This window comes from Schistocerca piceifrons, chromosome 2 (genome assembly GCF_021461385.2).
Source record: "Schistocerca piceifrons isolate TAMUIC-IGC-003096 chromosome 2, iqSchPice1.1, whole genome shotgun sequence".
Taxonomy (NCBI): Eukaryota; Metazoa; Arthropoda; class Insecta; order Orthoptera; family Acrididae; genus Schistocerca; species Schistocerca piceifrons.
In genome coordinates, this window is record NC_060139.1 from 925,454,596 (window position 1) to 925,468,838 (window position 14,243).

The 14,243-nt window shown below is 40.7% G+C and overlaps 1 protein-coding gene across 1 annotated transcript in view; it reads right to left on the minus strand.

Annotated features, from left to right (window-relative positions):
* Positions 1 to 14,243, minus strand: part of LOC124775995 (N-acetylglucosamine-6-sulfatase-like) — an 85,027-nt gene that overhangs the window by 49,741 nt on the left and 21,043 nt on the right. The window contains exon 2 of the mRNA XM_047250837.1: positions 7,725 to 7,784. Within this exon, the coding sequence (XP_047106793.1) occupies positions 7,725 to 7,784 (60 nt within the window). The remainder of the gene's footprint in view (positions 1 to 7,724; positions 7,785 to 14,243) is intronic.

The window sequence follows — 14,243 nt, forward strand, 5'->3', positions numbered from 1 at the left end:
CAATAAATCTGTACCTAACTTTGGGTTGGCAGGCTTGGGTAAAGTGTTACACAGTCCAGGTTATCTGGATACTTCCCACTGACAACAACCTATCAGAACTCCGGAGATGGGAACTTGCCCTTCAATATATTCTCTCTTTCCATTACCCACCAGGTCTCAACCTCCGCTAATTTCAAGTTGCCACTGCTCGTACCTCACCTGTCATTCAACAACATCTTTGCCTCTGTACTTCCACCTCAACTGACATCTCTGCCCAACCTCTTTGCATTTACATATGTATGCCTGTGTCTGTATATGTGCAGATGGATATGTGTGTGTTTGCGAGTGTATACCTGTCTTTTTTTCCCCCTAATGTAAGTCTTTCCGCTCCTGGGATTGGAATGATTCCTTACCCTCACCCTTAAAACCCCACATCCTTTCGTCTTTCCCTCTCCTTCCCTCTTTCCTGATGAAGCAACCTCGGGTTGCGAAAACTTGAAATTTGTGTGTGTGTTTTTGTGTTCTTTATTGTCTCTATCAACATACCAACATTTTCGTTTGGTAAGTTATAGCATCTTTGTTTTTATATATATATATATATATATATATATATATATATATATATATATATATATATATATATATATATATATATATATATATATATATATATATAAAAAAACAAAGATGAGGTGACTTACCGAACAAAAGTGCTGGCAGGTCGATAGACACACAAACAAACACAAACATACACACAAAATTCAAGCTTTCGCAACAAACTGTTGCCTCATCAGGAAAGAGGGAAGGAGAGGGGAAGACGAAAGGAAGTGGGTTTCCTTCTTTTTTTATATATATATATATATTTTGTTTAAAAAGAAAGATGATGAAACTTACCAAACAAAAGCGCTGGCAGGTCGATAGACACACAAACATACACACAAAATTCTGCTTGTGTCTGTGTATGTGTGGATGGATATGTGTGTGTGTGCGAGTGTATACCTGTCCTTTTTTCCCCCTAAGGTAAGTCTTTCCGCTCCCGGGATTGGAATGACTCCTTACCCTCTCCCTTAAAACCCATATCCTTTTGTCTTTCCTTCTCCTTCCCTCTTTCCTGACGAGGCAACCATTGGTTGCGAAAGCTAGAATTTTGTGTGTATGTTTGTGTTTGTTTGTGTGTCTATCGACCTGCCAGCGCTTTTGTTTGGTAAGTTTCATCATCTTTCTTTTTAGATATATTCTTTTTAGATATATTTTTCCCACGTGGAATATTTCCCTCTATTATATATATATTGTTTAACAGTTACATTGCAGACCCATACATGGACCCTGATACACTTACACAAGGAATAACTTATCTGAAACCTAAAGATCAAGCAGACACAGCAAACCCAGCAAAATATCACCCCATAACATGCCTACCAACAATATACAAAATTAACTTCAGTCATTACACTGAAATTAATGACACATACAACATTGAACAAAATTATAAGTGAAGAACAAAAAGGCTGCTGCAAAGGAGCACGAGGATGTAAAGAGCAACTGATAATAGATGCAGAGATGACATATCAAGCTAAAACTAAACAAAGGTCACTACACTACACATACATTGATTATCAAAAAGCTTTTGATAGTGTACCCTCACTCATGGTTACTACAAATATTGGAAATATACAAGGTAGATCCTAAATTGATACAGTTCCCAAACATAGTAATGGAAAATTGGAAAACCCCACTTAGTATGCAAACAAATTCAAATAATATCACATCACAGCCAATACAGATTAAGCATGGAATATGCCAAGGAGACTCATTAAGTCCTTTCTGGTTCTGCCTTGCTCTGAACCCACTATCCAACATGCTAAATAATACAAATTATAGATATAATATTACTGGAACATACCAACACAAAATCACACATTTGCTATACATGGATGATCTAAAACTACTGGCAGCAACAAATCAACAACTCAACCAATTACGAAAGATAACAGAAGTATTGAGCAATGATATAAATATGGCTTTTGGAACAGGCAAATGCAAGGAAAATAGCATAGTCAAGGGAAAACACACTAAAGAGGAAGATTACATATTGGATAACCACAGCGACTGCATAGAAGTGATGGAAAAAACAGATGCCTCTAAATATCTAGGATACAGACAAAAAATAGGAATAGATAATATAAATATTAAAGAAGAACTAAAAGAAAAATATAGACAAAGACTAACAAAAATACTGAAAACTGAATTGACAGCAAGAAACAAGACAAAAGCTATAAATACTTATGCTATACCAATATTGACCTACTCATTTGGAGTAGTGAAATGGTGTAACACAGACCTAGAAGCACTCAATACACTTACACAATCATAATGCCACAAATATAGAATACATCACATACATTCAGCAACAGAAAGATTCACATTAAGCAGAAAGGAAGGAGGAAGGGGATTTATTGACATAAGAAACCTACTTTATGGACAGGTAGACAATTTAAGAAAATTCCATATAGAACGAGCTGAAACTAACAAAATACACAAAGCAATCACTCATATAAATACATTGGCTACACCATTGCAATTTCATAACCATTTCTGCAACCCTTTAGATCACATAAAATCAACAGATATGAAGAAAGTAAATTGGAAAAAGAAAACACTACATGGCATGCACCCGTATCATTTAACACAGCCACACATCGATCAAGACGCGTCAAACACATGGCTAAGAAAAGGCAATATATACAGTGAGACAGAAGGATTCATGATTGCAATACAGGATCAAACAATAAACACCAGATAATGCAGCAAGCATATTATTAAAGATTCCAATACCACAACAGATAAATGCAGACTTTGCAAACAACAAATAGAAACAGTAGATCACATCACAAGCAGATGTACAGTACTAGCTAATACAGAATACACCAGAAGACATGACAATGTAGCAAAAATAATACAGCAACAACTTGCCATGTAACATAAACTAATAAAACAACACATTCCCACATACAAGTATGCACCACAAAATGTACTGGAGAATGATGAATACAAATTATACTGGAACAGAAAATTACAACAGATAAAACAACACCACATAACAAACCTGACATCATACTCATCAATAAAAAGAAGAAATTAACACAACTAATTGAAATATCCATACCCAATACAACAAATATACAGAAGATAACAGGAGAAAAAATTGAAAAATGCATCCAACTGGCTGAGGAAGTCAAGGACATGTGGCATCAGGATAAAGTTGACATTATACCAATTATACTATCAGCTACAGGAGTCATACCACACAATATCCACCAGTACATCAACGCAATACAGCTACATCCAAACATATATATACAACTACAGAAATCTATAATTATTGATACATGTTCAATTACCCGAAAGTTCCTAAATGCAATGTAACATATACCGGACAGTTAAAGGAAAGTCACGCTTGATCAAGGTCCATGTCACTTTCCATTTTTAACCAGACATAACATCTGAGAAAGGAAAGAAACAATAATAAAAGTGTCTGCACATGGTTTACAGAATTGATAGCTAGAAAAGTAAAGACACGTCTCTAGCATCAAAAAGCTGGTAGACCTCAGAACCTTTCAGAATATTGAATATTTTGCCCATAATATTTAATAGTCTAGCTTCTTCAAAAAGCTTTTGCAACACAGATGAATTTTTATTCTATTCTATTTCTGATAGTGTCTTTTCCCAAAAAAATAAATTTTTCTAGTGTGTATGTTTCTCTTTGTGACAATAATGTTTACTGTCTTGCTAGCAACAAACTGATTAACATAATTTGTGATATTGTCCACCTAATGGTACAGTGCCACATAACCTCACTTCAAGTGACACTGTAGAGAAATATGGAATTTAGTTCAAGATCATTGTTATTGTTGTTGTGGTTCCGATATGAAGAGTGGTTTGATGCAGCTCTCCATGCCAGTGTGTCTTGTACAAGCCTCTACATCTGTGCTAAACTGCTGCAGCCTACATCCTCTTGAAATTACTTACTGTACTCCAGTATTTTTACCCTTCACAGTTCTCTCCATTACCAAGTTGACAAGTACTTGCACTTTAGGTTATGTACTAAACCAGCTGATCCTTTTTTCTCCAGTCCAGTTCAGTCCATCTCATTAGTTATTTGATCTACTTTTCAACATTCAGTTTTCACTGTAGGTTTTATTCTCTTGTTGGGGGAATTGTTATCATCTATGTTCCACTTCTATACAAGGCTGCTCTCCACACAAGTACCTTGATAACTGACTTCCTAACACTTAAATTTATATTCAATGTTAACCCATTTCTATTTTTCAAAGATGCTTTTCTTGCTATTGCCAATCTATATTTCATATGCTCTCTTCTTCTTCCATTTTCAGTCATTTTTTCACCCAAACAGCAAACTCATCTATTCCTTTTAGTTTCTCATTTCTTAAACTAATTCTCTCAATGTAACATGATGTAAGGTGATTACATGCTATTACCATTGTTTTACTTTTGTTTGTGTTCATATTATAAACTCTTTTCAATTAATAACCATTCCATTCAACTGCTCTTCCAACTCCATTGCCATCTCTAGCAGAAATACAATGTCACCAGCAAATCCCAAAGTTTTTATTTCTTCTCCCTTAATTTTCATTCCCTTTCCGAATTTCTCTCTGTTTTCCTTAACAGTTTGCTCAGTGTTTAGACTGAATAATGCCAGGAGCAGGCTACCACCCTGCTTAAATCCCTTGTCAATTCCTGCTTCTCTTTCACATCTACAGACTCCTAATTGCAGTCTGGTTTCTGTACAAGTTATGGATAACCTTTTTCTCCCTGTATTTTACACCCTGATACCTGCAGAACTTCAAAGCATGTATTACAGATATCATCATCAAAAGCTAATGCTATAAATATTGATTTGCCTTTCTTCAGTCATAGGGTCAGTATGGCCTTGCATCTTCCTACATTTCCCAGGATCCAAACCGATTTTCCCTGAGCCCAAGATTATGTTGTCAATTGTTTCTTGTGTTCCTACATTTCTCTGGAATCCAAATTCATTTTTCCTGATCCCTATATTATACCATTAATTTTCTTAATTATATGGCAAGCACGATCAACATATTGACACAAACTCTGGTGATTTATAATTTTGTGTCTCCCAGCTCTCCTCAGGTATGAGCATAAAATACATTCCTGGAAATGGAAAAAAGAACACATTGACACCGGTGTGTCAGACCCACCATACTTGCTCCGGACACTGCGAGAGGACTGTACAAGCAATGATCACACGCACGGCACAGCGGACACACCAGGAACCGCGGTGTTGGCCGTCGAATGACGCTAGCTGTGCAGCATTTGTGCACCGCCGCCGTCAGTGTCAGCCAGTTTGCCGTGGCATACGGAGCTCCATCGCAGTCTTTAACACTGGTAGCATGCCGCGACAGCGTGGACGTGAACCGTATGTGCAGTTGACGGACTTTGAGCGAGGGCGTATAGTGGGCATGCGGGAGGCCGGGTGGACGTACCGCCGAATTGCTCAACACGTGGGGCGTGAGGTCTCCACAGTACATCGATGTTGTCGCCAGTGGTCGGAGGAAGGTGCATGTGCCCGTCGACCTGGGACCGGACCGCAGCGACGCACGGATGCACGCCAAGACTGTAGGCTCCTACGCAGTGCCGTAGGGTACCGCACCGCCACTTCCCAGCAAATTAGGGACACTGTTGCTCCTGGGGTATCGGCGAGGACCATTCACAACCGTCTCCATGAAGCTGGGCTACGGTCCCGCACACCGTTAGGCCGTCTTCCGCTCACGTCCCAACATCGTGCAGCCCGCCTCCAGTGGTGTCGTGACAGGCGTGAATGGAGGGACGAATGGAGACGTGTCGTCTTCAGCGATGAGAGTCGCTTCTGCCTTGGTGCCAATGATGGTCGTATGCGTGTTTGGCGCCGTGCAGGTGAGCGCCACAATCAGGACTGCATACGACCGAGGCACACAGGGCCAACACCCGGCATCATGGTGTGGGGAGTGATCTCCTACACTGGCCGTACACCACTGGTGATCGTCGAGGGGACACTGAATAGTGCACGGTACATCCAAACCATCGTCGAACCCATCGTTCTACCATTCCTAGACCGGCAAGGGAACTTGCTGTTCCAACAGGACAATGCACGTCTGCATGTATCCCGTGCCACCCAATGTGCTCTAGAAGGTGTAAGTCAACTACCCTGGCCAGCAAGATCTCCGGATCTGTCCCCCATTGAGCATGTTTGGGACTGGATGAAGTGTCGTCTCACGCGGTCTGCACGTCCAGCACGAACGCTGGTCCAACTGAGGCGCCAGGTGGAAATGGCATGGCAAGCCGTTCCACAGGACTACATCCAGCATCTCTACGATCGTCTCCATGGGAGAATAGCAGCCTGCATTGCTGCGAAAGGTGGATATACACTGTACTAGTGCCGACATTGTGCATGCTCTGTTGCCTGTGTCTATGTGCCTGTGGTTCTGTCAGTGTGATCATGTGATGTATCTGACTCCAGGAATGTGTCAATAAAGTTTCCCCTTCCTGGGACAATGAATTCACGGTGTTCTTATTTCAATTTCCAGGAGTGTATTTTAACCACCAGGATTCAAACTGGCTGTCTCTGAGTCAAGGGCCATTGTAAAAGTGTGTGTTAGTGACCATAGCTGCTGAGACAGGTTTCCAAAAAGTCATCAGAGGTAGGATCCATCATGAAATCTAATGTCATTCCATGTTAAGTGGTATGAGAAGGTGATCAGATGTCATATGCTGTGGTGGGAAGGACAACAAGAACAGTAAACTCATAAAATGGTCATATTACAATAGTCTGTTATCAAGTAAATGAAGGATCATAAAGGGCTGCAATCAGGATGAGAATAGAAACCTTGGTGACTGTGAAAGATTGTGGTAGTTAGCAGGAAAGAAGAAGGCAAAAAGAACTGATTGGCTTAGGAGCCATTTAACGAAGGAGAAAGAGAGGAAGAGAAGGGCTAGAAGAATACCACTAAGTAAAATGACATCATGAAATTTATAACATGCATAACATAACAACAATGATTATGTGAACAAATATTGCAAAAAGATGATAAATGATACTGGTGCAAGAAACAAGGAAAGCCAGAGAATAACTGGGATGGATGGAGAGCACAATAGAGACTACTTAGATAAAATAAATTCAGACCAAGCAGCCTGTAGGAATGCATTGTGTGTCTGGTGTCAAACCTGGGTATGAAGTATGAAAAAGCTGATAGCAACATAAATTTGTTCATTGAAACAGGAACAAAATATAAAGTAAAATTAATAGTTTTTATTGATAAAGTACATGATTTCTAAAAAAATGTGGTAAATTACAAATTAGAAGATCATAAAAACACACACACACACACACACACACACACACACACACACACACACACACACACACACACGCTCACGCGCACTCGCGTGCATGCGCGAGTGTCAAAAAAGTCATTTACAAAATTGTAGAATGTTTAGAGAAGGTACAAATTGAACTGCAATAGTAATTTGGGATTGATATGTGTCTCACAGTTTTTCTTTCACTTGGTTTTCTTTATGTGTGAAAATTGATTAATTTCCAAATTAAAGGCATTCTAATACTATTCACTTTTAAAACTTAACTCTTAACCTGTGTGATACCGAGTTTTCTACTATTTTTTACTGCAGTTTTCTTACCATTTAAAGAGAAACAACTATTTATATCTTACCGCATTGTTAAATGTAACTCCCATGTCTCCAATTAGGGACTGCGCTTTCTGCATTGGTGTCTGGAACAGAAACAAAGAATTGCAGGAAATGAAAAACTGAAATTGAAGGACGCGTTTATTATTTCTTTGATAAGAGATGTGTTTAGAAACATAGGTTAGAATAGACATACAATAGTAGATGGATTATTTTGTAGTTTGTAAGCAATATGTAAATGTGGTCTTGTTGACATGCCAAACCGATAGCAGAAGCCTTACTTCATATAACATGGTAGACAAATGGGATTTTGTCCATATCCCTGTGTGCTTATGAACTGGGAGAGACCAAAATTGTTTTATTTAATTAAGTCATTCCTTATTACAATTAAAATGTTCTGCAAACCTGAGATTCAAACCAACTGTATTAGTTTCTGTACCAAAGCATTGTCCCTGATATTCATAACATTGAACTTCACAGAAAATGAATATGACTAAAGCAGTTAGTAGTCTAAAACAGGAACTCCCCACACCTATGAACCAGGAACCTTGCCGAAGTGAGATGGCTTATATGCCTCAGCGACACGTAGCTGTACCATAGGTGCAGACACAATTGAAGGGTATCAGTGGAGAAGCCAGAATAAACTATGCTTCTTGAAGTGTTTCAGCAACCTTTTTAGTAGTTGCAGGAACAACAGTCTGGATAATTAACTGAATGATTAATGGAAAATCTCATATGAGATGTGAAACAAATACTAACAAAGAGATAGAGGGGCTGGCCAGTACTTACCTCAGCTCAGTACAGCCGATAGATACACATAAAACACATAAAACAGAACCGAAAATTTACGTTCCTAGCTTTCGGAGCAAATGTTCCTTCATCGGGGAGGAGAGAGGGGAAAGAAAGGGAAGGAGGGAAAGGAGATTCAGTTACTCACAACCCAGGTTATGAAGCAACAGGGAAAGGAAAATAGGGAGGGTAGCAAGGATGGAGGCATGGTTGTCAGAGGGAAGCCAAAGATATTCTACTGTAAGTACTGTGCCAGCTTCAAACCAAAGAGGATGCATACAGAAGTAAAGAGGTATATAGTGTAAAGATAAACACAACTATGTAGGATGAAAAGATGCGTGAATGGCTAAAGAGGAAAGGGAAAGAGAAGAAGACTGAAGAGTAAATGGGATTGAGGTTGTTTAACGTAGGTTCAGTCCAGCGGGATGAAAGGATGTGTTGGAGTGCAAAGCTGTTACCCAGGATCCCATTCCCTCCATCCAGACTGAGCTGCAAAAAATCCTAAAAATCCAAGGTCCCTCACAAGGCCTCACAATGGCTTCCATAGACTTACTCACTCCACCTGAGCCACGTACCCCTACCTTCTACCTATTACCCAAAATCCACAAAGAGAACCATCCTGGCCATCCCATTGTAGCAGGCTTCAAAGCCCCAACCGAACGTATCTCAGCTCTGGTAGACCAGCACCTCCAACCTATCACCCGCAGACTCCCATCCTACAGCAAAGACACAAACCACTTCCTAGAATGCCTCAAATCCATTCCCACTCCTCTCCCACCTGAAACCTTTCTTGTCACCATAGATGCTACATCCCTTTACACAAACATCCCACATACCCATGGTCTCTCTGCCCTTGAGCACTACCTCTCCCAACATCCACCCGAAGAGCTTCCAAAAACCTCGTTCCTTATCACACTTACCAACTTCATCCTCACCCATAATTACTTCACTTTTGAAGGCCAGACCTACAAACAAATCAGGGGAACGGCCATGGGAAACAGGATGGCTCCGTCCTATGCCAACCTCTTCATGGGCCGCATGGAGGAGGCTTTCCTGAAGACCCAACAGCTGCTTCCCCTGGCCTGGTATAGGTTTATAAATGACATCTTCGTGGTCTGGACTCATGGTGAAGAAACACTCCTTAATTTCCTCCATAACCTCAACTCCTTTTCGAATCTGAATTTCACCTGGTCCTTCTCCAAAACCCAAGCCACCTTCCTGGATGCTGACCTTCATCTTGTTGAAGCTCACATCCACACCTCTGTCCATATCAAACCCACAAACAAACAACAGTACCTTCACTTTGATAGCTGCCATCCTTTCCACATCAAACGCTCCCTTCCCTACAGCCTAGGTATTCGTGGTAAATGTATCTGCTCCAGTGACGAATCCCTCAACAGTTAAACCAATAACCTGACCAATGCATTCCTCTCCCGCAACTATCCTGCAGACCTTGTCCACAAACAGATTTCCCAAGCAATACATTCCTCCCTGTCCAACAACAATGTTCCTACCCCCAGACCACACAGAAGCATCCCCCTTGTCACCCAATATTATCCTGGCCTCGAAAACATCAACAAATTACTCCGCCAGGGATATAACTTTCTCAAGTCAACCCCTGAAATGAGATCATCCCTTGACAAAATTCTCCCCACACCACCCAGAGTTGCCTTTCGTCGCCCCCCTAACCTCCGTAACATCCTTGTTAAACCCTACAATATTCCCAGACTACCTTCTCTACCCAGCGGTTCCTACCCCTGTAACCGACCCCACTGCAAAACCTGCCCCATGCATCCCCCCACAACCACCTACTCCAGCCCCGCTACTGGTAAAACATACACAATTCAAGGCAGGGCCACGTGTGAAACTACACATGTCATTTATCAACTGACATGCCTGCACTGCACAGCCTTTTACATCGGCATGACAACAACTAAACTGGCTGAGCGCATGAACGGACACAGACGAATTGTCCGCCTAGGAGATGCCCAATACCCAGTAGCGGAGCATGCCCTCCAGCATAATTCTAGGGACCTAGGAACCTGCTACACCGTATGTGCCATTTGGCTTCTCCCACCCAACACCAGTCCCTCTGAACTGCGGAAATGGGAACTTGCACTCCAACACATCCTTTCATCCCGCCATCCCCCTGGACTGAACCTACGTTAAACAACCTCAATCCCATTTACTCTTCAGTCTTCTTCTCTTTCCCTTTCCTCTTTAGCCATTCATGCATCTTTTCATCCTACATAGTTGTGTTTATCTTTACACTATATACCTCTTCACTTCTGTATGCATCCTCTTTGGTTTGAAGCTGGCACAGTACTTACAGTAGAATATCTTTGGCTTCCCTTTGACAACCATGCCTCCATCCTTGCTACCCTCCCTATTTTCCTTTCCCTGTTGCTTCATAACCTGGGTTGTGAGTACCTGAATCTCCTTTCCCTTCTTCCCTTTCTTTCCCGTCTCTCCTCCCAGATGAAGGAACATTTGTTCTGAAAGCTAGGAACGTAAATTTTCGGTTCTGTTTTATGTGTTTTATGTGTATCTATCGGCTGTACTGAGCTGAGGTAAGTACTGGCTGAAAGAAAGGGGAAACTATAGCCATTATATTTTTTTAAGGACATGCAGCTCTCTTGTATGGCTGAATGGTGATGGCATCCTCTTGGATACAATATTCCAGAGGTTAAATACTCTCCCATTCAGCTCTCCAGGTGGGAAGTACTCATGAGGATGTCATCATGAAGGAAAAACAAATTACAGTTTATGGTTCACAGAATGGGATGTTAGATCTTCTAATCCGGTAGATATGGGTATATATGTTAGAGAATTTAAAAAGGGAAATGGATAGATTGAGCTTTGATGTTGTGGGAATTAATGAAGTGCAGTGGCAGGAAGAACAGGACTTCTGGTCAGTTAGTACAGGGTTATCAACACAAAATCAAATAGGGGTAATGTGAAAGTAGACCTAATAATCAATAAGAAAACAGGAATGCTGGTAAGGTACTATGAACAGCATAGTGAATGCATTATAATAGCAAAGACAGATACAAAGCCAACACCTACCACTGTAGTACAAGTTTATATGCCAACTAGCTGTGCAGATGATGAAGAGATTGAAAAAATATGCGATGAGATATAATACATTATTCAAATAGTTAAGGAAGATGAAAATTTAATTGTGGTGGGGGACTGGAATTTAACAATAGGAACAGGAAGAGAAGGAAAATTAGTAGAAGAACAAGGACTGGGAAAAAGGATTGAAAGAGGAAGCCACTTTGCAGAGAGCTATTAACCTTTGCTAACACCTGTTTAAGAATCTCATAAAATAAGGGCATATACACAGAAGAGACCTGTAAACATTAAAAGATTTCTCATTGATTATGTGATGGTAAGAAAGAGATTTTGAAATCATATTTTAAATTGTAGGACATTTTCAGGGAGAGATTTGGACTCTGTCCATAATTTATTGGTTACGAACTGCAGGTCAAAACTGAAGGAAACGCAAAAAGGTAGGAAATTGAGGAGCTGTGATCTATATACAATGAAAGAACAAGATGTTGTTGAGAGTTTCAGAGATGGCATTAGGCAATGAATGCTCAAAATAAAAGAAAGGAATACAATAGGAAACAGGTTGGTAGCTTTGAAAGATGAAAAACTGAATGCATCAGAGGATCAAATGCATAAAAAGATAAGACCTATTGTACATCCCTGGATAACAACGGAATAGCAAATTGTGGTTTATTCATTTGCTGTTGTGTATCTGCAATCAATTTGATTTGCATACAGGCGATATATACATACTTGTATCCAGCTCAAATTATGAGTTTCTCATGTATGAATTCATCCCCTGAGTAATAGCATTTCAGTATCAGTACCTTGTTTTCAGTAGTCCTAAATTCATCTTCCTTAACTTGTATCTTTTTAAATCACTATAAGTTTCATTCCCATAGATTGAGCTGCCTGGGCATACATTTTTAAGTGGTGGGTGGTAAGCATAAAGTTTTTCTTGTTTCTGAGAGTGAAGAAACTGATTTTTATATATGCACACACACACACACACACACACACACACACACACACACACACACACACACACACAGATGTATATATATATAAATATAAATAATAGTGGGAAACATTCCACATGGGATATATATATCTAAAAACAAAGATGCTGTAACTTACCAAACGAAAGTGCTGACATGTTGATAGACACACAAACATACACACAACATTCAAGCTTTCGCAACCAACGGTTGCTTCATTAGGAATGAGGGAAGAAGGGGGAAAGACAAAAGGATGTGGGTTTTAAGGGAGAGGGTAAGGAGTCATTCCAATCCTGGGAGTGGAAAGACTTACCTTAGGGGGAAAAAAGGACAGGTATACACTCGCACACACACACACACATATCCATCCGCACATACACAGACACAAGCAGACATTTATAAAGGCAAAGAGTTTGGGCAGAGATGTCAGTCGAGGTGGAAGTACAGAGGCAAAGATGTTTTTGAATGACAGGTGAGGTATGCCGCGACTCTTACCTCACCTGTCATTCAGGTTCTGTGGGGGCTTGGTAACCAGCTACAATGGGGTGGCCGGGATGTTTGGGTTTGTGAATTTTAGGAAGTAGGTAGTGGGGTCATGAGGTTGATGGAGTCAGGTGAAAGGTTTTGTAGGAGGCTTAAGGTTCTTAGGATTCCTTGAATCTCCACCTGGACATCAGGAATGGGATTACCTTGGCATTTGTGCCACATATGTGGGAGGGTGCATGGGACAGGTTTTACACTGGGGGCGGTTACAAAGGTAGGAGCCAGAGGGCAGTGTACTTCCGCCTTGATTGACATCTCTGCCCAAACTCTTTGTATTTACATATTTCTGCCTGTGTTTGTACATGTGCAGATGGATGTGTGTGTGTGTGTGTGTGTGTGTGTGTGTGTGTGTGTGTGTGTGTGTGTGCGTGTGTGTGTGCGCGCGTGCGCGCGCGCGCGCGCGCGAGTGTATACCTGTCCTTTTTTCTTGTTTTCCCCCTAAGATAAGTCTTTCTGCTCCCGGGATTGGAATGACTCCTTACCCTCTCCTGTAAAACCCACATCCTTTCGTCTTTCCTCTCCTTTCCTCTTTCCTGATGAAGCAACCTTGGGTTGCGAAAGGTTGAAATTTGTGTGTGTGTTTGTGTGTTTTTTATTGTGTCTATCTACCAGTGCTTTCTCGTTTGGTAAGTCACAGCATCTTTGTTTTTTATATATATTTTTCTCACGTGGAATGTTTCCCTCTATTATACATATATAAATCGAACCATTCATGTATGGATCACAGAAAGAATGGTTGTTTAAATGCCTCTGAGAGTGCTGCAATTAATCTAATATTGTCCTCACTGTCCTACAGGGTTGTTATGTAGAGGTCCAGTCCTTGTAACTTTGTAAGCAGGCTTTCTCAGGATAGTTTATGTCTATCTTCAAGAGTCTTCTCCAGTTCAGTATCCTCAGCTCCTCTTCGTCTCTGTGACCCTCTCCCAAGGCACAAACAAAGCTGTGACCATTCATGCTACCCATTTGATAAATAACCAGAAAAGTTTTATAAAAATAGTAAACTTTGACAAAGTCTGTGTTTCTTTGTTATTTTTTAGTGGTGTCTATCATCTGGGGTTGGCACACCTGACTCTTGAACATGTTGGTGAAAATTGGTGAAACAAGATGGTGGGAACCGGCAAGGGTCCCACTAGCAGTAGAGCGTCATTACATTTCTATTAGCTG